The sequence below is a fragment of the Cladophialophora bantiana genome (assembly GCF_000835475.1).
Source record: "Cladophialophora bantiana CBS 173.52 unplaced genomic scaffold supercont1.8, whole genome shotgun sequence".
Classification (NCBI taxonomy): Eukaryota; Fungi; Ascomycota; class Eurotiomycetes; order Chaetothyriales; family Herpotrichiellaceae; genus Cladophialophora; species Cladophialophora bantiana.
The window spans coordinates 648,839-673,448 of record NW_015971582.1 but is presented as its reverse complement, the minus strand read 5'-3'; the positions used below and the strand labels follow the sequence as shown (position 1 = coordinate 673,448).

General features: G+C 51.1%; 8 protein-coding genes across 8 annotated transcripts; 5 read left to right on the top strand and 3 right to left on the bottom strand.

Moving 5' to 3' along the window:
- Positions 1 to 624: 624 nt before the first annotated feature.
- On the top strand, positions 625 to 3,378 carry Z519_05890 (uncharacterized protein; the record flags this gene model as incomplete). The annotated part of the gene is made up of 1 exon (XM_016763630.1): positions 625 to 3,378. One exon carries the CDS (start codon positions 625 to 627, stop codon positions 3,376 to 3,378), a length of 2,754 nt encoding a protein of 917 aa, XP_016619954.1.
- Positions 3,379 to 5,961: 2,583 nt separating this feature from the next.
- On the top strand, positions 5,962 to 6,435 carry Z519_05889 (uncharacterized protein; the record flags this gene model as incomplete). Its single annotated transcript, XM_016763629.1, has 1 exon — positions 5,962 to 6,435. The coding sequence occupies one exon, from the start codon at positions 5,962 to 5,964 to the stop codon at positions 6,433 to 6,435; it is 474 nt and encodes a 157-aa protein (XP_016619953.1).
- Positions 6,436 to 7,013: 578 nt separating this feature from the next.
- Positions 7,014 to 10,022, top strand: Z519_05888 (uncharacterized protein; the record flags this gene model as incomplete). The annotated part of the gene is made up of 1 exon (XM_016763628.1): positions 7,014 to 10,022. The coding sequence occupies one exon, from the start codon at positions 7,014 to 7,016 to the stop codon at positions 10,020 to 10,022; it is 3,009 nt and encodes a 1,002-aa protein (XP_016619952.1).
- A 1,181-nt stretch (positions 10,023 to 11,203) lies between these two features.
- Positions 11,204 to 12,625, top strand: Z519_05887 (uncharacterized protein; the record flags this gene model as incomplete). Its single annotated transcript, XM_016763627.1, has 4 exons — positions 11,204 to 11,240; positions 11,331 to 11,985; positions 12,044 to 12,300; positions 12,390 to 12,625. The coding sequence occupies 4 exons, from the start codon at positions 11,204 to 11,206 to the stop codon at positions 12,623 to 12,625; spliced, it is 1,185 nt and encodes a 394-aa protein (XP_016619951.1).
- Positions 12,626 to 16,092: 3,467 nt separating this feature from the next.
- Positions 16,093 to 17,970, bottom strand: Z519_05886 (uncharacterized protein; the record flags this gene model as incomplete). Its single annotated transcript, XM_016763626.1, has 2 exons — positions 16,093 to 17,233; positions 17,405 to 17,970. 2 exons carry the CDS (start codon positions 17,968 to 17,970, stop codon positions 16,093 to 16,095), a joined length of 1,707 nt encoding a protein of 568 aa, XP_016619950.1.
- Positions 17,971 to 19,284: 1,314 nt separating this feature from the next.
- Z519_05885 (uncharacterized protein) lies at positions 19,285 to 21,374 on the bottom strand (the record flags this gene model as incomplete). The annotated part of the gene is made up of 5 exons (XM_016763625.1): positions 19,285 to 19,680; positions 19,738 to 20,100; positions 20,159 to 20,317; positions 20,377 to 20,865; positions 21,015 to 21,374. The coding sequence occupies 5 exons, from the start codon at positions 21,372 to 21,374 to the stop codon at positions 19,285 to 19,287; spliced, it is 1,767 nt and encodes a 588-aa protein (XP_016619949.1).
- Positions 21,375 to 22,144: 770 nt separating this feature from the next.
- Positions 22,145 to 23,362, top strand: Z519_05884 (uncharacterized protein; the record flags this gene model as incomplete). Its single annotated transcript, XM_016763624.1, has 2 exons — positions 22,145 to 22,641; positions 22,711 to 23,362. 2 exons carry the CDS (start codon positions 22,145 to 22,147, stop codon positions 23,360 to 23,362), a joined length of 1,149 nt encoding a protein of 382 aa, XP_016619948.1.
- Positions 23,363 to 23,503: 141 nt separating this feature from the next.
- On the bottom strand, positions 23,504 to 24,590 carry Z519_05883 (uncharacterized protein; the record flags this gene model as incomplete). Its single annotated transcript, XM_016763623.1, has 3 exons — positions 23,504 to 24,060; positions 24,106 to 24,423; positions 24,488 to 24,590. The coding sequence occupies 3 exons, from the start codon at positions 24,588 to 24,590 to the stop codon at positions 23,504 to 23,506; spliced, it is 978 nt and encodes a 325-aa protein (XP_016619947.1).
- Positions 24,591 to 24,610: the final 20 nt, after the last annotated feature.

Sequence of the window (24,610 nt, the reverse complement as noted above, 5' to 3'; positions counted from 1 at the left end):
CAATACTTAGCAAGGCAGCGTTGCGTGCGCCCAGGCTGTGGACTGTGGGTGACTGCGCCCTGGACGCTAAACTGCGGTCGCGGGGCAGTTCGCCGAGTCCTCGACGCGTGCGGTTTGTCAGATGATGGGATGCCCACTGCCATACTCGGTACACACACTCTTTCTCTCTGGGGTATCTACTTAACCCGGCACAGTATTCTCACAACTATGTCGTCCACCTGATCCAAGATGCCTTGGGGCTGAATAACGCCGTCACCCAAATTGCACAACGAGCACGCCTTCTTTAGATTCTGTCATCTCCTTGCCCAGGCTTGGTTCGCTGCCCATCTCTCTGACTGCCATCCCTTTCCTAGTCGACACAGGTTATGCTGTTTTGATTTGCTGCTGACATCTCTCATGCTTCTTGACTCATAGAAAGCCGAAGTTTCTCTCCTTGCAAACCGTTCCACGAGAATCCTGCCTCTCACCTGCCCGTTCAAATGGCCAGCTGACGACCCGTAGAAGGCGGCGTCTGCCTGTGAGAGGCGCCGTGCGTGCCCTCCTCCATACTAGTCAACCTACCTCTTTCTGCTCTCTCTCTCACTACGAGAGAAAAACAAGCCGAAAGAGCTGCTGGCATCCACCATGCCGAAGTCGTTTGTCTCTTTCCAAGGCCAAGATGAAGCCGACAACTTTTACCCCCATCCGGCTACCACGCCGTCGTCCCCTGAGACCCTCCGCAGGACAAACACTTCCCTCTCCGCAAGCGAGATCAGGGCTCGCTTACCAGCTTCTCTTGTCATGACTCCAAGGTCGGCAGAAGACAGTGCCTTGTTGGAAGGAGACCGTCGCTCCATCCGCAAATATACCGAGAACGTGCCCGAGTCGCCGAACTCCAGGCAGCTTTCAAGAGTGAACAGTACAAGTGGCAGTCTACGCAGGCGGAGAGGCTACTACAGTTCTCGGCCCTCGGGAAACGCAAGTCCTGTCTGGATGCGGAACTCAGGTCTGCGAACGCCAAAGCTCTCCTCATCGATGCTGGCGGGCTCGTTATCAAAAGACGATCGATTGTGGTATGACCAGTTCACTTCAACCGATTGGGTGCACGACAGCATTGCAGACGGATACCGTGTCCTGGAACTGAAGAAGCGGAAAGGGTGGCGGGGACGCCTGGGATTACTCCTCGATTCAGCCCAGGGATGGGTCCTCGTTGCTCTGATCGGTGTGGCTACAGCCGGCATAGCATACTTTGTCGACGTGACGGAGTCGGCAATCTTCGATATTAAGCGTGGCTTTTGTCGAGGCGCCTGGTACCTTGGGCGCACAAACTGCTGTGCTGGAGGACGCAACTGTGACAGATGGAGGACCTGGTCCGAACTCATTCACCCGTCAGGCATGGACGATGTTCATTTCAACTACCTGGCATTTATCATCGGATGTGTGACTCTCGCAGCCCTGTCATTCTTCATCACCCTCTACTCTAAGACCGTTGTACCTTCGCAAATTGCCTCTACCTTCGACGAGAACCTGGGCGCTGTTCAGCAGAACGTAAATAATGAGGCGGATGAGGACAAGTCAGGGGGTGCTCAGCAACCACCAGCCCAAGACCAGCCACCCCCGAATGTCTACTACTCGGCCGCTGGAAGTGGTGTCGCAGAAGTTAAGGTCATTCTGAGTGGCTTCGTCCTCCATGGATACCTCGGTCTTCGGGTTCTGGTCCTGAAAACAATCGCTCTCATTCTAAGCGTGGCATCAGGGATGAGCCTGGGCAAAGAAGGTCCCTACGTCCATATAGCGACGTGTGTGGGCAACATCGCTTGCAGGTTGTTCGCCAAATACAACCTCAATGACGGTAAGAGAAGGGAAGTCTTATCGGCCAGCGCGGCGGCTGGGGTTGCTGTCGCTTTTGGTTCACCCCTGGGTGGAGTTCTTTTCAGCCTGGAAGAAGTCAGCTATTACTTTCCACCAAAGACGCTGTTTCGAACGTTCTTCTGTTGCATTGTGGCCGCATTATCCCTCAAGTTTCTGAACCCATATGGGACGTCCAAGATTGTCTTGTTTGAGGTCCGTTACATCACCGATTGGCGTTTCTTCGAGCTTCTCATTTTCATGTTGCTCGGCGTTGCGGGCGGTCTGGCGGGGGCGCTCTTCATTAAAGCCTCTAGGTTCTGGGCAACTACGTTTCGCCGCATCAAAGTCATCAAGTCCTATCCAATGCTGGAAGTTCTCCTCGTGGCACTCGTCACGGGCCTCATCAGCTTCTGGAACCGGTACACGCGGCTAGCAGTCAACGAACTTCTTTTCGAGCTTGCGAGTCCATGTCAGAAGCATTCGGCGACGGGTCTCTGTCCTAACACCGAGGATGAAATGCTGGGAGTCATCGGCTATCTGAGTGTAGCATTTGTCATCAAAGCTTTCCTTACGATAATCACGTTTGGGATCAAGGTGCCTGCCGGCATCTATGTGCCATCGATGGTGGTTGGTGGTTTGATGGGTCGCATTGTTGGTCACCTGACCCAGTATGTTGTGGTCAAGCTTCCAAATTTCTTCTTGTGGTCGCACTGTCGGGACTCGGGGAATATCGAAGCATGCGTCACGCCCGGGGTGTATGCCTTGGTGGCGGCCGGTGCTACCATGTGCGGTGTCACACGTCTCTCGGTCACACTGGCGGTCATCCTCTTTGAATTGACCGGGAGCCTCGACCACGTACTGCCTTTCTGTTTGGGGGTGCTCTGCGCCAAATGGACGGCGGACGCTGTCGAGCCCCTTAGCATATACGACCTGTTGACTGACATGAATTCGTATCCCTTCCTAGATAACAGGAGGACTCCGGTCTTCGACTCGGAACTCGGAGACATCACGCCCCGGTTCCGACGGGACAAAGTGATTGACATTACGATATCCCCTCTTGTCAAGGCCGGTGATCTGAGAGCCAAACTTCGACGCTTACAGAATCTTGGCGAACTCGACGGCGGTCTGCCTATCATCCGAGACAAAAAGTTGGTCGGGCTGATCCCGGCTCCAGACCTGGAGTTTGCCTTGGACAGGGTTGAAGATGAGGACAATGCGTTCTGCTTGCTCTCCACCGAGGATCATGCGCACAATACGCATCGGCGCTACTGGGAAGCGTTCGAGGAGGCTGGCTATGATTCGGGACGGGACGACTCTGACGATCAAGACTCGCCAGCCACAAATCCGACGGATTTGACTTCTTATATCGACCCTGCTCCAGTGGCCCTGGACATGCATTCGCCAATGGATCTTGTGTATCAATGTTTTGTCAAGTTGGGTTTGAGATATATCTGTGTATTGAACGAGGGTGAGTTTAGGGGGATGGTGCATAAGAAGGCATTTGTGAGATATATCAAGACCTTGGAGCATGAGGGAAGTCACCGTTGATGGGGTGCGAGATTGAACCCAGCAACCAGCCGCCAAGACCCAAACTCTGGACGAAGAACAAGGGCATGATCACCCGAGCTCGAAGAGAATCTTTGACTCTTCGGCTTGTGTATTTTCTCACTTGACTATTGCCTTAGAAGGCATGGGCTTTATGGGGATACAGCCTCACAGCCTAGAGATTGGGATATATTCGCATAGCGGGGCGTTTAGCGGAGCAGGGTTTTAGTGTCTGGTTTTCTAAGAGGCATGTCTCATAAGATCTCAATCTGGTATAGCATCGCAAGACCAACTTTTGTTTTAGGTTAGTGAGTAACGTATTAGAAGGTACAGGGGAGAACGAGGTCGAGCACCATGGTGTCTTCGTTTGGAGATCATCTGTCTACGGAGTAACAACAATGCGCAGCCATAGGCATACCCAGGTAGGTAGGTACCTTTCATGACCCGTCTAAGCCCCCCCCGCGCAGTGAAATTTCTAGCTCAGGTTTTCTCCCCTTTAGAGAAGGGCCCCTAAGGGGTGAGGCTTATGTGCTTGGGATAGGCAAGTTACATGGACAAAGCATCCAGGTTCCCATGCAGGCAGGCAGGCAGGCAGGCAGGCAGGCGGGCAGGTAGGTAAGAAGGTAGCGTACGTACCTAGGTAATATTGAATTCAATAATACTCGGCACGAATAATAGAACCTCGTAATGTCGTGAGTGAACCAATCATAAACGCGGGCTGCGGACTTCTAAGTGGGTTGGTTTGTTGGTCCCAGGCTGTGGGTTATAGGAGTCATACGTATGATACATCCATCCATCCATCCATCCATCCATACATACATACATACATACATACATACATACATACATACATACATACCTGGGTACAGAGTGTCTAGTACCAGATACCTCGCACGGGTAACGAGGTACCTCGCTGCTACGTAATAATGAATAGTTGCTATAATCACGATACTGAAGGGGGGGGGAAGGGGGGGCATTTCGTCAGGATTGTCTCTTTGTTTTGCTTTTGTTCACCATCCGTTTGCAGTCTCTTTTTCTCTTTTGCTTCAGTACGCGGTACCCACCAAGGTAGGTAGACAGGTAGGCAGATAGGTACATCGGTAGATTACTGGACAGGTACCTCTGCAAAGGCAAAATCTCAAAAATACAATAGTACAACAACCCAGCTAATTGGAAGGTACCATCATTCATGAATTCTGTAATAACTCGGCATGACGAAGAGGAGGCTGGGACAAAGGATTAGATTTGCTTCCTTTTCCTTCCGCCCTTCCCCCCAACAAAAAAGCTTCCCTGATTTTCCTGCTGTTCTTGCTACATGCCTGCCTGTACTCGTTACTTGTTGTCCTCGCTTATATTTGCGTACGTGTAGAATTCATGGCGCGAACTTGTATAGTCGACGTAGTGGACTGGCTTACCTGGGTTTGTTGGATGTTTGGGAACAATCGACTTGGTATCGCGCAAAGAGAAGGGTGACTCTGATCTTTGTGTTTGTTTTCTTTTCCTCGCCCCCGTATTCCTTCCCTACTGCTCATTGGCGTTCCCTGGCAAGTTAAGATTTGCTTTGCACTGGTTGTTGTGGTTCACTCCGACTTCAGCCCCGACTTGTTTTCCTGTATCTATGCCATTTCTCCTACACGCGTGGTGTATAAGGTCGTGGTTTGCTGTCTGCCTTGGCATGCTCGCCAGCGTTCTAGGCACCCCATATTGACCATTCGTAGATCTCATCCTCTGCAGAAAAGTCCTCGTTGCAGGCTGCGTGAAGCTCCAGAGCTAGCCCGACCTGAAAGGTATTTGCACAGAGATGCTCTGGGTCTCCCACCAAGAAGCTTGCGAATGAGAGGGGCCGTGGTGGGAGTAACAATGCTGAACAAAAAGTCTCTTCAAAGTTCTGTGCGACTCGTTCCTGGAGGTGGGAAGATCGCATTGGTTCCATACGGAGGCTGTCAGGTGTCGAGTCAGAAACCCAGCTTGACGTTCTCGTGAACACAACCCAGGTAAATACTGCTCGCCTTCTCCCCACAACTGTTGAGCATATATATTGAATCCCGTGCTCCCATCCTCATTATCAGATCTCTCCTTCCCAAACTATTTCGATCCTTCCCTCCATTCATTAACTCCTTACTTTCCGCGACCTCGTAATCTTTCGTTCCCTCGTTGAAATAGATCCTATACCTTCCTGAACACATTCACTAATCAAACATCAACACTGCGAGACGCGTCTACCACGCCACACTCCTTCGTCCACGACTGTCAAAAAAGATGTCGGTCTCTCAACAAACAAATGCGGCTGACGCTGAGGATCTCATCGGCTCAGCACAGCATATCGAATATGTCGATACACACAACGCTTTCCATGCTGGGATGGAGCAGCAATAACAAGCTGACACAGAGCAACTCGGCTATGTCAGGCTATGGTCTCTGAGACGTGGCAGTACCTCCAGCTGGACTGTCATCAGCGGGGAGACTGTCACTACGAGGGGCTCGGGTTTGAGGCGTACCGGCAACTCTACCAACCCGTTCACTGCAAGCTTTCATCCCGAGAATCCTTTCAGCGACATATATCGATCGGAAAGCTCGAGTTCCAGGATGATGGAACGAAGTATTGATGTCACGGACTCCCGGTCACCAAGCCGTATGCCGGAGTTGACATTGACTCTAGAGCAAGTCGACCAACAAGGCGAAGCGAAACGGCGCATGTTGAAAAGAGGGGCGACCACCGCGAGCAACGACGAGGCGGAGGGGAGAAGCGACTTCCGGGGGCGTATGATGGGGCGGCCCATAGGCTCTCCAACTGCTTCTGAAAGACGAGGACCGCAGTACCAGGCGGCACCACCTTCCAGGATCCAGTTACAACAGCCAGAGTCATCAGACATCGAACGTGAAGCGGCTGCCACCGCTCTCGGCCAGCTCGAAGCCGAGGATTGCCGATTATGCAAAGAACAAGCCTCCGCTGCATTCGCAGGGAAGTGCATGTTGGTGGTCACGGCGGGCATTCTTGAGACAAAGTCCGTACTTGATTTACTACGCGTTCTCGGAAGAGTACAACCAAGGCCACTGTGACGATGAAGGAGCAACAAAAGACCTTCTTGTTTCTATTATTGCTGGCTCTCCCGGTGATTGCAGCTTTGAGCCTGGTATTCCTAGCTTGGCTGGGCTTGAATTCCTTGGGGCCGCCCAGACGACGAGTCAGTGGAGGAGTTGAATATTTCAAGCTTTGGGCGAGCTTTGCATTTCTCACCTCATGTAGCTATTTCCTGATTGCTGCGTTGACCTACAAGTATGTGAAATCATGAGAAAAAATGGCGTCTGGCGTTGAAGAACATAAACGGGGGACTGAGGCTAGCCGTGGAGGCTCTCTGCCAGGTGGCTCCAAAGATTTCGCTGAGGAATGTTGACGGGTACCGTTTTCGGAAGTGGACGAACGCGTGGACGAAGGGGTGCAGCTGTTCGCTGGCCGTCCGCAAGCAGTGTATTCTATTTTCATACACCCAGACATAGAGCATATATTTTATCAGTGAGAGTGAAAATCAAATCAAATGGCAAGTATGATGTGCCTCACAACCATCGTGGAAGAAGAGCAGAGAGAGAGAGACGTTGGTGGGCAATAGCTGTGGTCGCTGAATCGCAGGCTTGGCACGATGGACAACGCGCAGGCGTGTCGAGCCCCGACTGCCACTCCACCGCCTCCACCACCATTACAATCCCAGGATCCCAATCAGGCTCAGCCTCTTCGCATAATCACTGGCTTGGGCGTAGAAGAACCTCTCATTTCCCCGCGAAAGCGAATATCGCGCAGAGACATCGACAACGCTGTGTCCCCTTTCACCCATCAACCTTTGTCATGTGCACATAATTCCAAAAACTCCCAGTCGAGGTCGACCTCCCTCGCTTTCGATTACGACGTCTTCAACGGGGGTCCGAGGAGGCAACCTCCCGCCTCCATCATGGGGAGGGTCGGCCAGACCCTACAAGAAGAGGAGGAGACCCTGATGACCCGTGGCAGCCAATCCTCTGATGATCCATACCCGAGACCTTCGGAAGAAAGTGTCACCACAGTCTCAACAACCTCCCTTGTTCTCGAGAGCTTAAACTCGGCAATCGCTGTGAAAAAGCCTCTACAACCTTCACAATACCGAGACGATGAGAGTGATCCCGAGTTACCCAGATTCAACGACAAGAACTACACCATTGGTGGCCAGCGGATGTCCAAAGGCCTTCGTCGAGCAATATGGATAATCTCGGTTGTTGCTATTGTCGGATGGATCTTGGCGGTGGTCGTTTTTGTGGCAGGTGGCCGGTATAAGCATGCATCGGCGTTGGAATACGACCACGATACCCCAATAAAGAGCTCGGCAAAGAAGGTCACCCTCGACCAAATACAGTCAGGGCAATGGTCACCAAAATATGCCAATATCGAGTGGACGCCTGGTCCCAATGGAGAAGATGGGTTATTGTTGGAGATCAACCAACCCAACAAGGAGTACTTGGTGGTTGAAGACATTCGAAGTCGTACACCTTCCGCAGCCAATGCATTCAAAAGTACGACTCTGGTGAAAAGCGGGTGGATCAAATATGGTGGACAGCAGTTGTGGACATCGGAATTCTGGGTCAGCCCAGATATGAAACATGTGCTCCTGATGGCGAATCCGGCAAAGGTATTTCGACACTCTTTTCTCGGATTGTATTTCATCCTTGACGTCGAGACACAAAATGTCCAACCATTGGACCCTGCGTTCCCGGAGACCCGGATTCAGTTGGCTCAATGGTCGCCCAAAAGTGACTCGGTTGTGTTTACAAGAGAGAACAATCTCTTTCTGAGACATCTCTCGTCGCCCCAAGTGACAACCATCACTACCGACGGAGGTCCCGAGTACTTCTATGGAATTCCTGACTGGGCTTATGAGGAGGAAGTCTTCGGTACCAACACCGCTACATGGTGGGCACGCGATGGTCAATATCTCGCTTTTCTGCGCACAAATGAGACTACTGTCCCCGAATATCCCGTCCAATATTTCCTCTCACGTCCTAGTGGAAAGAAGCCACTCGAAGGGCTCGAGAACTACCCAGAGGTGAAAGAGATCAAGTATCCCAAGGCTGGCGCCCCTAACCCCGTGGTTGATATGCTGTTTTACGACATAGCAAAAGGCGAAGTGTTCTCCGTCGATATTGATGGCGGGTTCCCAAACGAAGACCGGATCATCTTCAACATTGTATGGGCAGATGGTGGAAGAGCACTGGTCTCGGAGTCGAATCGTGAAAGCGATAGGGTCAGGGTTGTTCTTGTAGATGTCGCTTCCCAGACAGGACATACCGTGAGGATTGTGGACCTCAAAGACGTCGATGGTGGGTGGATTGAACCTACCCAGCAGACCAAATACATACCTGCCGATCCTGCCAGTGGCCGACCCGAGGACGGCTATGTCGACATCGTCATCTCCGACAATGGCAACCACCTGGCTTATTTCTCACCTCTCAACAGCTCCATTCCCGTCATGCTGACAAGAGGCAATTGGGAAGTGGACGGAGGACCAGCAGCCGTCGACTTGAAAAATAACTTGGTATACTTTGTTGCGGCCAAAGAAGCACCATCCCAACGCCACTTGTACAGCGTCAAACTAGACGGGACAGCCATGGCTTCCCTTGTTCCTACTAATGAAGCTGCATACTGGGAGTCAAGCTTTTCTTCTGGAGCGGGATACGTGAGCCTGAAATACACTGGACCGGGCATTCCTTATCAGAAGGTCGTCTCTACGCCTGCCAATTCTGAGAGAATCGAGCAAATGCTAGAAGATAATAAGGATCTCGCCAAGATGGCGTCCTCTCACGAACTTCCACACCAGGTGTTCCAGAACGTCACGATTGATGGCTACACGCTCCAAGTTGTCGAACGGCGACCCCCTCACTTTGACCCTAAGAAGAAATATCCTGTCCTCTTCTACCTCTACGGCGGGCCCGGCTCCCAAATGGTCAACCGCCGCTTCCACGTCGACTTTCAGTCTTATATTGCCAGCTCTCTGGGTTACATCGTGGTAACCGTCGATGGGCGTGGAACCGGGTTCATCGGCCGCAAGGCGCGCACCATCATCCGCAACGAGCTCGGCACATATGAAGCCCATGATCAAATTGCCACTGCAAAGATGTGGGCTGACAAGGCTTACGTCGACGCCGACCGCATGGCTATTTGGGGCTGGTCCTACGGTGGCTTCATGACATTGAAAGTCCTCGAGACCGATGCTGGTGAGACGTTTAAATACGGCATGGCAGTGGCTCCCGTTACCGACTGGCAGTTTTACGACTCCATCTACACGGAGAGATACATGCGCACGCCTCAGAACAATCCTCTTGGCTATTCGAAATCCGCAATCAGCAATGTCACTGCAATATCTCAGAACGTGCGCTTCTTGATCATGCACGGCGTCGCGGACGACAACGTGCACATGCAAAACACACTGACACTACTAGACAAGTTTGATCTGGCAGGGATAGAAAACTACGATGTTCATTTCTTCCCCGATAGCGACCATTCTATACTTTTTCACAATGCGAATCATATTGTGTACGACAAGTTGGCGAAATGGCTGGTTAATGCATTTAATGGCGAATGGTACAAGACGGAGGATCCGAAGCCGATGGAGTTGGGAACCTAGATTCGAGAAAACAGGGAAGAGCAATTGTCGGTCGCGCTCTGTCCCTCCGTTTTGGCATGAGTATTCATGGTCGGTTGTTTGTGTGTCTCTTCCCGTTGACTATGTATCTTGGATGGGGAACTTGATGGTGTCAAATCCTTCTTGATTATAGGTTCCTGGACCATGGGCTGTGTTTCGCTCCAGTGTGAGCATGATATATATATGCATGTCTATATTGTGCTTTACCAACACCCTGTCAAAAGGATGGACTTTGAGTGAGAAAAGGCTCGAGGGTTGCATCCCACACATATTATTTCTTCCCGCACCGAGGAACGGGATATTTTCCGCTCCGTTCTCATCGTTGATGCTGCATACCCAGTAATGGCGCTTTTGTCCCATGGCTGTCGTCCGAATGAAGAGCATGTGGGAACTAGAGGTCAACGTTCCGCACGACATGCCAGAAAAGAGGACATACGCCCCTTTCTTCCGACGGAGGCACTGAGATGGCAGTGATTTTTTGCGGACTTGGACCGGCAGCTTGCCTCTAGTATCCCTGATATTTCGGCAAGGCTGGGTTAGGCGCATGGTACTGGTGGGGAAAGCCGAGTCAGATCACCAGTCAGCGGCGTCATGTGATTGGCCATTGGCTGGGTGATTGGGGGGGGGGGAAGACAGCCAGCCTCGCCAGGATTCCTGAAGCGCGCAAAAGTCGCCAAACCTCTCACACAATCTACTTACCTTTTTCTTCCTCTGCGCGTCCCGCTCCAGAGCAATAGGTCCAGACAGTCGTAATCTTTCATCTCAATTGCTCCCAGTTCATGAAGCGGCCCAGTCCTATTTCCAAAGCTCAGTTACGCAAAGCTAGCTGGGTTGGGACCAGCCAAATATCTGGTGGATCGCAAACAATGCGAGGAAACAGTTCAAGAAGTCGAAGAGGTATGTCCTATATCTCATTCTTTCTGCGACGTATATGTATTACGACCTAGCCTGGCGGTTAGGCTGACATTGTTCCAGCAGGATGGTATGCTCATCTCCTGTGGAATAACCCGCAAAGCTCAAAAAATTAACACGAACCCCCTTACAGTCTGACATATCTAGCCCGTCATATCAAATGCGACGAAGAAAGGCCCGTCAGCTAATTTTGTCGCAAGTCACAACGTACTTGCCGCCGACCTGATTTCGTTCAATCCCTGCCCCGGGACATGGATTTTCGCGCGAAGAGTGACAAGATATCTGCTGGTTCGTGTGGGATACTTGACTTGATTCCGCGCATTTTCTTCTCGCCCTAGATCAAATGCCGCCTGGCTGACAGGTGGTTAATTTGGGCAGATGCCAATAAGCCTCCTGGCTCTTCTCAATGCCCGGTGTCCTATTTCCAGTCCTCCCTTTCGTCACGCGAGAATACGGCCAACGCGGACGGATTCGGCTCGACATTGGATGGGATTGACGCCTACCCAACATTGGTCAGCGACGGTCCTCAAACGCCTTTGAATCAGATCTTGCTGCCAGCCACGGAGAAGTTGAAATATGCTGCTGCAAGACAGACCGAGTATACCCCGTTTCCAACTAGTCCAGGGTCCTCCGACTGGCTCCCATCGTTCTCACCGCAGAATGCCTTCCTTTTGCGAACCTACGAAACAGGGATAGAGTCCTGGATGGACGTCTTCAACTGCTCGCAGTCGTATCAGCAGGGTGTCCTTCAGTCAGTGCTGCAGTTGCCGCTTCTGCTGAACTCGACCTGTGCGCTTGCGGCTGGTCAGCTCAGCCGGATAACGGGTCCGCGGACCTGGGCGCCAGTGGCCGAGCACTACTACAGGGAAAGTCTAAGTGTGCTGAGATCGTCGCTCAACAACTCTACCGTGAACACCGGGCATGCCTTGGTCGCCGCCATTCTCCCGAGCTGCTACGAATTGATGGCGTTCCCGGGGCCCAACTATCACCGGCACTTTCGTGGCGTCAAGTCGTTCGTTGAGGCGCTGGAGGCGTACAAATTCCCGCACGCATGACGGGGGCGTCGTTCTGGATCTACGCACGTCACGAAGTCGGAAAAGCCATGAACTGGGAATGTCCGAGGACGCAGGATCCCACAGTATGGCCCAAGCGGGACCCGCTCAGACCGAAGCCGCGGGGGAGGATCTCTACTGCCACAACGCTCTGAGACTGTGTGGGGAGGTTGTTCACTTTATTTTTGGTATCACCGACAAGACACCGCGCGGCAAGAAATGGGTGAATCAATGGTCGGCTTTGCACTCGGATTGGAACGAATGGGTTCAAGGGTACCCAAATACACTGTCGGGAAGTGAATATGAAGACCAATGCTTACCCCGCCGATACTGGTGCCCCAGGTCTTCATTCGCAGCAGCCATGTATTTCTACCACATATGTCAGATGTTTCTATTCTCTCGCCATCCCAACAAGACCCCGACCGCCGCCACGACCCAGACACCGGAGCCATGGACCCTGAACCCCAGATCCACCACGCCGAAAATGTCATCGATATCGCTCTCTCGAACATGCCCGACGGCGTCCTTATCACCACGGTCCAACCGGTCTTCCACGCCACCCGCCACGTCCGTAAAGCCGTCAGGAGGGACGAGACCATCCTACTTCTACAGGATGTCTAGAGGAGAACAGGGTTCCATGCCGAGTTCCAGATTCAGATATTGGGCAAATTAAGGCCCTTGATGGCGCCGATGAGAAGCGATGAGATGAGGTAACTGTAGAAGGTTTGAATGTTGTCTTTGTGTTGCATACAAAATGCTATGAAGTGACAGGCAGGCTTTTGTTCTTAAGTTTTTCCGACTCAAAAAAAGGCAAGGCAAGGAAATCGAGTCAAATGGCATGGAAAATAACAGAGCTCCTCCTTCCTCCTCCGCTGCGACTGAACTAAATTATGTTCTAAATTCGAAGCCGTCAGGAATCCCGCAATACCAGTTTGAAAGCCACTGTATCTATCCGCGGCCTCATTACATTCCCACGAGTCGAGCATTGTAGGTCTGCGGCTTGCTGGACCTTCTTTCCTCAACAATTCGGCTATTATACGAAGTTTCAGAAAGTCCAGAGCCAAGACGGCCACAATACTCAGACACTTGGAAGTTGAATGCCGAGTGAGATGGGGCGACGACACAATGCTCGACAGGGCAAAATTGCTGCACCTGGTTCTTAAAAAGTGAGTGGCACAGTCCAACACAGAATATATACGCCAAGAAATGCTCAATGGCGTCAAAGCGACGGCTGTAACGAGTGCAAATGCGTAATAGCATGAGACGGACAACAGGACCCTTCTAGTCTTGAAGCAAAATAATGTAATTTTTATAAAAGAAGGGCACTTTTGAGCTAATAGTGAATCACTCTCCTCTTGTTCTGCAAGCGACCGACTCCAAAATGCCTGGGACAGCTGCAAATCGAAGATTCAGCGTCGAAGCACCCCAACTCCAAATCCACGTGGGCAAGACCGGAGTATATGACAGCTCAACTTGACAAACAGTGCTCCTTGCCCAGCTACCTGGACCAGTGGCGTCTACATTAAACGCTAATACATAACAGGGAAAGGAAATCGTATCAATTAGTACGGCGTCATCGGAAACTATATCCGAGGTCCACTCTGATCGATCGTCCTGTTAAATCTACCGGGGTATGTAAAGTAGCGGCAAACTACGAGGTACAAGTATTAATCAATATTCTCACCATGGGGGCATCAAACCCCCGGCCATCACAATGAATATACCGGTAAGCCTCGTAACGAAAGTTGATCACCCCCACTCGAGGGATGTGTGTATGGGGGATCCACCGCCACACCAAGCGCATCAGAAGCGCGAACAGATCGACCCGATTTGAAGCCCTATACCGCGTAAAGGCACCGGAGTCACAGCAAGAGCCGAGTAGAAAACTACGCAGGACAGCCTTCTGACACGTAGTAGACGCTGTATCTAATGTAGTGGAATAGTACTCAACCACGATGAAGTGGCCGCCATATCAAATATAGCTAATAGTATCGATGAGGCGAAGAGCATCACTTCTTCGAGAGAAACCTGATACCCCTTGTAAATCAAGGCAGCCTTCGATCTAACGGCGAAAGTATTTCCCTTGACCGACGCTCCACGGATCACTATTCCTTCCGAATATGTGCTTAACCGGTTACTTGATATGGTTAACAAAGGAGTGCTCCTCCTCCTGCTCCTCCTGCTCCTCCTCTTTCATCGCATTCTTCGATAGATGCACTGAGACCGGCACCAGTTTACAAAGGTAGGGTTTCGATTTAGCGGAGCCAGTTAGTAGGTAAGCTCCCTCTCGCTAGAATTAAGATTTATGCCTTCAAATAGGCGGGAGGGAAGGGAAGGGAAGGGAAAGGAGAGGCGTGGTTGATTAATTCCTCTGTCTCTGTCTTTCTTGTATCTATATAGTATCTATATAGTATCTAGAGAGGAGAGAGCCTCGTTCCACGGCCATTTTTACTAGGCCTTAATCCCCCCATGGATAGTATTTCAGCGACGAATCTGCGCCTTATTTAGCATCCGTTTTGAGCTGTTATTGGATCAGAGCAGCCCAACGGTGTTTCAAACGGCGCCCGAGAATACCTACTACCAGTCTCGATCGTGTACCCTCCTGGATATGTGCAGGCTACGGAACAGGTACTCTGTTGTACACAGAATGAGAGTGGATCTATCTGATTGATTGTGTCTTCTCTGTCTGTCTATTCAGAGAGACTCTGTCTGTTTATATACACTTTGGCCTGTGATTTGAAGGCCATTCCTGAAGCCTCCTATTCCGTCGTCATGCCATTGCAGAACGGCGAAAACAACGGTGTAGAGGTAGGTGGCGCAGTTCATGAGACCGCTAGCGTCTCAGGTGGCTATCGTGCGACCCTGTCAACATACTCCCTCACCTGCTGCTCTCGTGCCTGCCCAGTATGACGGTAACCAGATTCCGGAATGTTACTGCCCATCTGGGATGTATTGCAGCATTCCGGAGAGGAGCAATGGCGAGTTACAATGGATATCTTCTTCTGCTGATGATGTTCCCTTCTAGTGCCTTTTTATCATACAGCATCGCCGTACCGTTTTCGTAAGTCTGCCTCCTAAGTCCAGTGATACCACCTAATAATGAATAGATGTCAATAACATTAGCATTCAGCATCAACCATACTGCTCTAACCATTAGTCATTCCCGCATACGCAAGGATGCTGTTCAGTTACTGGCACACCTATGCGGCAAGCGATCCGACCGGGGCCAGAACTTACAATGAGGAACTGGAGTGTATGCGCTGCGGGAGAGTCCTGTCCGGGAGGCTGGATTGCTTGGTGCTTGGAGCAGCATTAGGCGGGAATAATTGCTAGCTTGCATACCATTTCATCGTATCATAATATTACTCAATCCACTTTGGACAAACTACCGCTCCTGAATTCCCGTGTGCTTCGGAAGCAGTCGACAATCAATAATCATGAAATCCAAGGAATAAAGAAAGTCGAGACCATTTTGTTTTTCTTAAAAAGAGAAAGAGAAGGAGAAGGAGAAGGAGAAGGAGAAGTAAAACGAATAGGACAGCAGTCTGGGAAAGTATTAAAACATGATTGACCAATCTTACCCGGGAGATATAGATGGGCCCTTCCTGCAAAAAGCCAAGCGGAGTATTGGCCTCTCTAACTCTTAATATGGAGCATCATGGCCAGCCTCTTCACCTCAACAAGCTGTTTAGACAAAACGGTAAGTTGTTGTTTCCATTGACTGGCGTGTCGTAACGCAGGTGAACCCAATGGATCGAACTCAACTTGCTCCCCAATGATTGTCCGTGTTGAATATCTGGTCGTGCCTTCGCGAATCTCCCGTCCTCGTTAACCTCTCCTCCCGCAAGGGAGCTTGAACTGACCGTGAAAGTCTCCCAAAATGGCAAGATAAACACCGGCAGCGGTATTTGCCTAGGATGTTTGATGAGATATAGAAGACATTTTGACAAGGCGAAAAATTATTCTGTGTACCTATATCGCAGGGTAGCTAGACTGCCTAAGTATGGTAAGGGGGAATTGAATGGTGTCTCCAGAGCGCATGAAGATGCCCGGAAGTCACAATTGGCCGGGCAAACCGACAAGCCAACTCAAGTAGACGACTTTGCGTTCAAGTTCCGTCCGTTGTCGTACACGCGGTCCCCGGTCCCGTTGATGATGTGGTTGATGGCGCTGAATGGCTTCCCATTAAGCCACTGCGTAACCATGTGGTTGAGCTGGATTCCCGGTCCCGTCGGTGTCTCGATGGCATTATCGAGCTCGACTTGATTGTCGAAATTGCAGTAAATTCCGAGACCTTTGGCAGTATGGGAGCTGACCTGATCTCCCACCTTGTAGGACGCGTACCCCTTATTCCCAGTAGGTTGTTGCCAAGAAGCCTGGTCGGGAGGATCGTACGGGATCTCGGACTGGTACATGTAGACCTGGCCACCGTTTCCGTTCCAAACGGTCTGGAAGTTTTGGAAGTGTTCGACGAACAGGCCGTAGGCGACCACATTCTGTCCTCGCACCGTCAGCCCATTCTCAGCTGTATTGACAGTCCAGCCGACGGTGCCAGAGTTGCCGTGGTCGGCACGCCAGATCCAGATGTTGTCGAGGATCACATTGTTGGAGTTGATGGTGAAACAATTTATTGTCGAGCCTGGAGTAGCACCCCCAACACGGCAGGAGAGATCAAATAGCGCGGTGGGATTTGCACTGTGATCAGCTGTACTATCCACACCTCCTACGGTCAGAAGCTGGGAGGACCGAACGGGGCCTGCATCAAAGATGATCCCGCAGACCGATACGCCGTCGACGTCGTCGACTGCCATAGCCGGAGTGCCGTTATCAGGGACCAATGTAGCCATTCCAAGACCAAGGATCACGGTATTGGGGTGCTTGACCTCTAGGCTTCTAGAGAGATGATAGACACCTGGCGTGAGAATCAGGTGGTAGCCGTGACGAAGAGCACTGTTCATGGAATCGGCGGTGTCTGTGCCTGCTTGGGCGATGTAGAATTGATTGATCGGTATAGTTGTGGCAGAGTCAGGGATGTTGGACCAGCTTGTACCTTGGCTCTCCCTCTTCAGGCTGGGAACTCGCACCGCGTAGTCATTCTCGAAAATAAGGTAGGGCTTTTCACGGATGCAAGGGGTTTTTTGTATCACTGTGAAAGGTTGGTCGGGCCATGATTCGGATGGAGCTTGATCATCGCCAACGAAAACCATGTTCCAGACACCTCCAATCCAGCTAAAGTTTTACAACGTCATGTTAGTAAGTGTCTGCGAGACTTGGCTGTCAATTTTTCCGCATCCTTCAACGCATCTGTCCTGTCTCTGCACCATATGTCCAACAGGTCCTGTGGATATATCGTTCCTTGGACGGTCTCAAACACTACCAGAGGAAATATGACAGACTTACTTCGTGATAGTCGTATTGCGGGTCAAGAATTGCTGTTGGGAGCCGGAAACGATCTGATTATCAACAAGAGAGTCTGCAATGAAGCCGCCGCTGGAATAGTTCCGGTCTGATGGGTAGCGCCAGTCAAAGAGGAAAAGCTGGCCGCGAATGACATGCACGCGGCGCAAGAAGGTGGCCTGAGAAACGGCCCAGCCGCTGATGTCTCCATTGGTAGTAGGCACGACAGAAAGATTCTCGACGCCGCGCCAGAAACTATTCAAAGCCAGACCTTGGGTGCTTGTCGCCAGTGATTGCACACTACCGGTGACGATCACGTCGTTAGGGGAGTGACCTAACCCGTGAACAGTCATGTAGTAACCCACGTCCACGTTCAGATTGTACGATCCCGGTTTGAAGAGATATGCATGGCGCCCCGGTCCAAACTGGCTTGTGTCTTGACTATGAAATATGGGTGCCATCGTCGAGGTGATCTGAGCCATGGGCATTGAGGGATCGAAAATATGGACATTGGGGCCAAAGTCAACCGGCGTCGGGGTGTTGGGTGTTGGACGGACTGATGTGGCCATGTTGTTTGGTGATTTGATTTTGTAATTAGGGTAGTGAGCGGGGGGTTGATGCTAGAAGTTCAGCGGGCGAAATGATCGATTTCCTTTGCCTTTGAATGTTGCGTGAACGACGAGGTGGTCGGATTGAGTAGTGCGGTTGGGCTCTTTTAAGCTTCAAAAAGGACTACCTGATTGCTTCCAGTTTTGTCTTGGTAGTGCACTCACACCACTTTCTTTCAGCTGCGGCTGGCGTTTGCCTCGCTCGTGCAACACACCCACATTCAGAAAGAAAAAATGAGAGGGATCAGGCAACATAGTCTGATCCGAGCCAGAGCGACGTTGTGTTTCGATATTGAAATTCGTGTGCAGGCTCAGGCTCCAAGGCTTCCTCAGCTGATCAAAAACGATTCGCTCATGGAGCTCTACCACCGGGGATCCTGCAACCGGTGAAGCAGGTCCGAGTAGGACACAAAACCAAGCTGACGGGAGGGGTCATTGTTACGGCAGCCTTGGCACGGCGCGCCGGAATACGCATATAGCTAAGTAGCCCAGTATTCTGCTATGGAATACCAGAATTACTAGTCTTTTTGATTAAATGACAAGGGGCGGTGGGCTACTCTTTGATATTACCAGCGACGATTCGGAGGTTGGTGCATATATGGATATCAATAAAATCAGGATATGATTGAGGTATGTGAGCACACCTATTCATCTCTTGGCATTCTGTTGTATACTGCGCGTTTCCTTGGTGTTCATGGAGTTCTTTGTTTTCTACGGCATGGTCGCCGTTAAAAGAGCGTCAGGCTGATAAGGCTCTGTCTCTTAGCCGGGTCGCACCGTAAGTGGAAAACGCTAAGGTCATAGCCATTTTACCTATAGATTCGTGGCGGCAGATGTTCTGAATAACTTGAGCATCGAACCACCTACATTGTGTCTTCTATTCCTTCATCCACAACTTTGTAGCGGCCCATTCCTCGTATATTCATGTATCTCCGACTCTATTCCGGCAGGAGATGCCCATACAATGACCCTATATGTAGTTGGTATTTTCTCAACCGAAGATTTGACAGGGACTGAATGGCGAATCAGATATAAATTATCTCCTAACAGAGGAGGAATGGCAATGGCGGAAAAAGGCTTCTTCTGAAGGCATACTGAACTGTCAATTTTCAAAGGCCCTAGCTCACGATTTGATTGTTATACATAGGTCTCTCAGATTATGTTACTGAGTCTGCAGATGTTGCAAGCCCGGCAGGCAGTGTCACAATTTGGTCGGTTTGCGTTCCATTGGAAGAGCTTTCTACCTTGATTCCATCCTCTCAGTCCGGCCGACTGCTAAAGAGATCTCTTTTCACCTTGTACAGCATCGACAATTTCATCCACCAACAGATGCCACCCTCGTTTTCGTGCTGCTTCGGATTTCAGAGAGCTTTGGATTCCGGGCAACCGCTGCTGTTTGTCGCGATGAACCAGCTCCACCAGGCTTCCCACGGCCAGTGTTGCCAACGTGGGTAAGTCGGTCATGCAAGATGAATTCTCAGAATGGGTCCGAATCGCGCCTTGAAGTGGCAACGTTCTTGGAGGCCGATCGGTCCATGGGAATTGTCTGCGCCAAGACGTTGCATCGGTTGCTTCCCACATGTTATCATCGTAAGGTAAGTAGAGGTCCAGCTCGGCGAAGCTGAGCCGGAAAGGGGATTGTGCGCGAAGGTGATACAAACTATGAATGGCCTAGGCACATGTTACCAGCAATGTTTTTGGCGGGGGGATGAGAAAAGTTAGGCTTACCACGACGGCCCATCCAAGCCGTTTACGTTTTTCTGCTGCAATCCACTCCAGCCACTGCCTATGGATTATTGTACCTTCCAGATCCTGATCCAACAGTTCTTGCGGACTGAGGGAGCAATCCACTGTGCTGAGGTCTGAGGGGGATGTCGCACTGCCGACTTCCGAGTCACTGTTCAGCCCGTGGTCGGAGTAGAACACAGACGCGTTCCGCGCGGTAGTGACCATGCACGCCTGACCAGCGAGGGCCCAAGGGCGAAAGATCCCAGAGCGGTCGATGATGATGAAAAAATATACAATGCATTGGCACAGAAGTAATGTCAGTGGGTCGCAAAGTTTGTGAGCTCCCTGCGAGCCGCAGGATTTCTACGTCCCGAGTCAGCTGTGGCACTCTGCTGGCGACCGGCCTCGGATATAGACGTACACATGAGAGGATCATACAGATTCTAGCAAAGACACGAACATAATACTCTGTATCCCCGGGTCCTGAGCTGTAACTGGCTCCGATCGCAGTGATCACGCTGACCAAAAGCGGGGGGCTTTTCCCAATTTGGGTGGAAGCGCGGTGTACAACCGGGAATTTCTAGGAAAACGGGTTCAGCGAATAACTTGACACTGATCCAGGGGCAATATGTCTGTTACCTTGTGAAAGACTTTGAAATATTGGTTCCAGAACTTGAGCATATCCGCATCATTCATTTTAGGCACATCAAGAAGAAGGCTCTTGTGCTCTGGTGAATCGAGAGTGTCCAGGACTCTCAGTACCGTACCGAATAGGTCAGCTGGGTCGCTGTGTAAGTAAGCACTGGTCTGGACCTCACTCCTTTCTTCTCTCCCAGACGGAATTGGATCACTATAGCTGATGTCTGCACTGCCTCCCATGTTATTGAATAGAACTTCAGCGTGAGGAGGCTCAAATGGTAGATCACTTTCCCAATTGAACCACGACCAAGGCGTATCGCTCGGACGCAGTTCCGTGATACTGTCTCGATTTTGATTTGATGTAGTCTGGTGCAGCCGGGAAGGGACGTGCTCCAGGCCCGTCTCCTGTGGCAGTTGCGGGTCGAAATGCATGGTGTGTTCTCGTAATGAACGTGGAGAATGGCAGATGATATGTGTAGCTAGCTGTGTCTGTGAAGTGGTGTCAGCAACAATATTGAGATTGCATGCGCCATAGAGGCACCACGATGGAGCAGACTCCCTGATCGGCTTCATAAGGTGAATCACCGGCTTCGAAGCGGTACCCGTAGCGAGGGGTTTTGTAATCTGTTGAGGCTTACCGGTCCGTTTGTGGTGGTGGCTTGACACTCTCGTGGATTATCATCAGCAGCTGAGGCCTGAGTATCAACCGTGACTGTTAAAGATAAAGGCGAATCGTCTCCGCCCACAGGTCCTGATAGCTCTGCACTGGGAGCTGTTATCGGGTGGCGAGTCCCATTTTCGTCTGGACTTTCGATGCCGTCGACGGCGGCAGTCGTGAAGTCTTGTGATGGGCCATGATTCTCTTTCGTAGAGAAGTGGAACTGGCAGATAATCCCCTTCCTCTCACACTGGGCGCAAGAGGGAGCACCACTGCATCTGATCTTGTAGCTGCCGTAGCCCACGCGAGTTAGAAGCAGAGACTTTCCTGAGGCGACCATCCCGGGGTCGGGAGAGAAAATACGTACAAGGCACACCGAAGACAGCTCTTCCGGCGACTCCTTTTCCTAGGCAGCTCCACCGAAGCGATTTGATGCTTTGCCTTTGTGTGTCGGGTCAGGACATCCTTTCGCGAGAAGCTTTTGGCACAGAGCGGACACGTGACTGGATTGGCCCGCCTGGAGGAGAGATGGCGAGCACTGGACGAGGCCTGGGCTGTATCTTCAATCATGTTACCCTCAGAGGTGCGTTTCTATACTTATGGAGAGACCGATGTTGGCCACATACACGTTCAAGGGAAGTTGAGCCCACACTTCGCGGGCCGCCAGATGGCTGGCAGATGTCGATTCCGGGAGTCCAACCGACCGAGGTTGACACGGCGGGCCTGGCGGGGTCGTCCTGCGTATGTGAGGGGTCGTCAGCTGCCCAAGTTTGGAAACTTAACCAATCCTGGTCAATGACGCCCGGTAATTGGCCATGAACCTTCCTACGTCCACTGGGTCCGCTCCTCGTCATAACAGCAACCCAACAGGCCTCTTATTGAGATTCTCTCTGTGTTGTCGTTTTAAGCGTGGACATGTCAGCATTCCGGTGAGTTGGAACCCCCCCCCCCCCTCCCGTCTTCCGCACATTGGTGTTGGTTTCTGTGCAACGAATCATCATCGCCCACCGCCATATTCAGCCGCGTGGAAAGGCTAGATGATACTGCTAGTGATGTTGGATCCGGAAAATCTCGCAAAGAACTTGTTAAGAGGATCGCTCTGCCGCAATCATGAACTTGCCGACATCCCCACACCTCGTGGAGCCTCGAGCTTCAAGCTATGGTCCAAGTCATCAGACAACAAGCAGCGCAGAACTCGAAAGGAAGTTCAATGATTTGGAACAGCGCCTCGCCGAGGTGCGACAGCTGGCCATGCAGAGCTTGCAAGGCCTCTCCAACCAGAAGTGGGCGGATTTCGAGGGCCTTGACGACTTTTACGATCATGACCGACGGGACCATACCTTGAGCGATTTCCTTGACTTTGGTGTTGTGTCGGCGGAAGGACCGACCTCGCCACCGTCCCATCAACAGCTGGGGACCAGTCGGTCATCAGAGGGCACGACGAGCCTCCAGTGGCACAAAGCTGTCGAAAGAGCCGGCACCGCTCGGCGACCGTCGCGGCTGCCACCCCAACCCTCGATATATGACATGGATCTTCTGGAGCTTCTCGGCTCTGTAAGATACAAACTTCTGAGGCAATCCATGACTCCAGAGCAGCCCCAGCAAAGGTCAGTTCTCTCGAATTCTTTCTGAGAGGCCAAGAAAACGATAGAATGCGTGCTAATGACTAGACGCAGCCTTGATACTTTGGTGCAGAGAATGCTGTATCTACTGGCATCAGACCGATATTGGGGTAGGAAAAGGGTATTCTGGTTCGAGACGTTGGCTTTCGAAAAGTTGGCTCCAATCACTCGCTATCAGATCCTCCCCACTGTTGAACATTACTGTGCAATCCAACCAGAGTTTCAGCCAACACAACTACAATTAACCAGGCATCATTGGCCAATGGTCGACTGGATTCCGTTCCCGGGACTACGAGACAAAATTATCCTTCACGCCCATGAGATTGACCTTACGGCTGTGGTGGAAGGCACCCTAGACAGTTGGTGCTTAGAATCAAAAGAAGAAGTGCCTTTTGAGGACGGCCATCGCGAGATCCAGGTATATTATCGTCTCTCAGAATATATTGATTACAGACGACAACAATCCTCACTCCCGGCTTCTCTACTTGGCAGGATGTCGAAATCCGTGGAGACAGAGTTTGTCCTCGCTCTTCGCCAACCGAACCAAGTCTTCAAGTTAGAACAGTCGTACTTCGACCGCTTTCCAATGCTTTTCACCGAAGATGCTTTGGTAAAGGGCCAATATAGGCCAATCGTCCTCCAGCCGGAATCCCCAGAATCAGATGCGCTTGACGTGCCGATGATGGGAGATTCCCACACGCAATGAATGCCAATCTGAAAGAATGTGTCGTCAAAGAGTGACATTTTTCAGCAGACGCGACTGGTTCTTATTCTCGGGAAATCGGGTTATTTCTCTGTAACAACTCTGTCCGGCTTGCAAGGGAGCGTTATCTATTCTCCATTTCCTTCACAGCAGCGCAATGGCATTTGGCGGAGATCCAACACCCCCCCGGACATACAGCGGGGCGCTCGTGAACAAGAAAGACCACTGGTTCTGCTTCTTACACAATTCGCTCAAGCCCTCTAGGTTCCAAAGCTCCCCCAGGGGCATCCCCCAGTGAGCAAGAATCCATTCATGAAGGACAACTGCTCCTTTTTGCCCAAACGGAACGGGACATTGCTCAAACCCAATTGAATCAGTTGCGACGGCAGCAAAGTGCTCATTCCATAAAAAGCGTGCCATCTCCATGCTTCTCTCGACACCTATAAAGGCGGTCTGGTCAAGCTTTTGCTTTCGTTCTTCTGGAGAGGCGGCATTATACCACAGGGTGAACCCGCCACGAAGGAGAAGAATATCTCCAGGCTGGAATTCGACTTTTTGATGGTTTGCCACCGCCTTTAGTTCTGAAACTGTTATTGAGTAAGGAGAGTCCGCAGGCACCGGACTTTGTCCTGTCTCCTGTCGCCATCGAACATAATCAATCAACACTCCTCTTCCAACTATGCCGCCTGCCTCGACCCATTCTGACCATGTTAGTAGTGTATCTCCGGCTTTCACTGAGAACATACTGTGTATCCCATTCCGGCCATCACGGTTCTTCATGATATCCTCATGTTTCAATCCATTGTAATATACCTCTTGTTCCTGGAGACCGCAGTGCGTGAGACCGTCCCATTGAGATGATGACTGTGTGTTAAATTGTAGCTCGTCATCATGGCCGACCCCCATGTTCATTTTCTTGAAGTCGATAACGGTCTGTTTGAACAACCTTCTATTGGCAATAACATAATCGAAGGCGTCCAAAGGAAGGTCCAAAGATACACTGATTCCGGCTTTGACCTCTTGGGCAGCCCTCTTTCGGCTTTCCGGAGTGATTTTGTTCAGCGCTGTTCGGCCCTACTGGTTAATGAAATCCTTCGATGAAGATGCTTCTGATGGTGTGAGACGCACTGCCAAGTTGATCCTCTTGGCCCCAAAGACCCCAAGAGTTTCCTTGAGGCTGACCTGGAACTCTTGGCAAATCATCGAAGTGTGGAATACTCGTCTTCGACATCCTGGAATATAATGATTTGT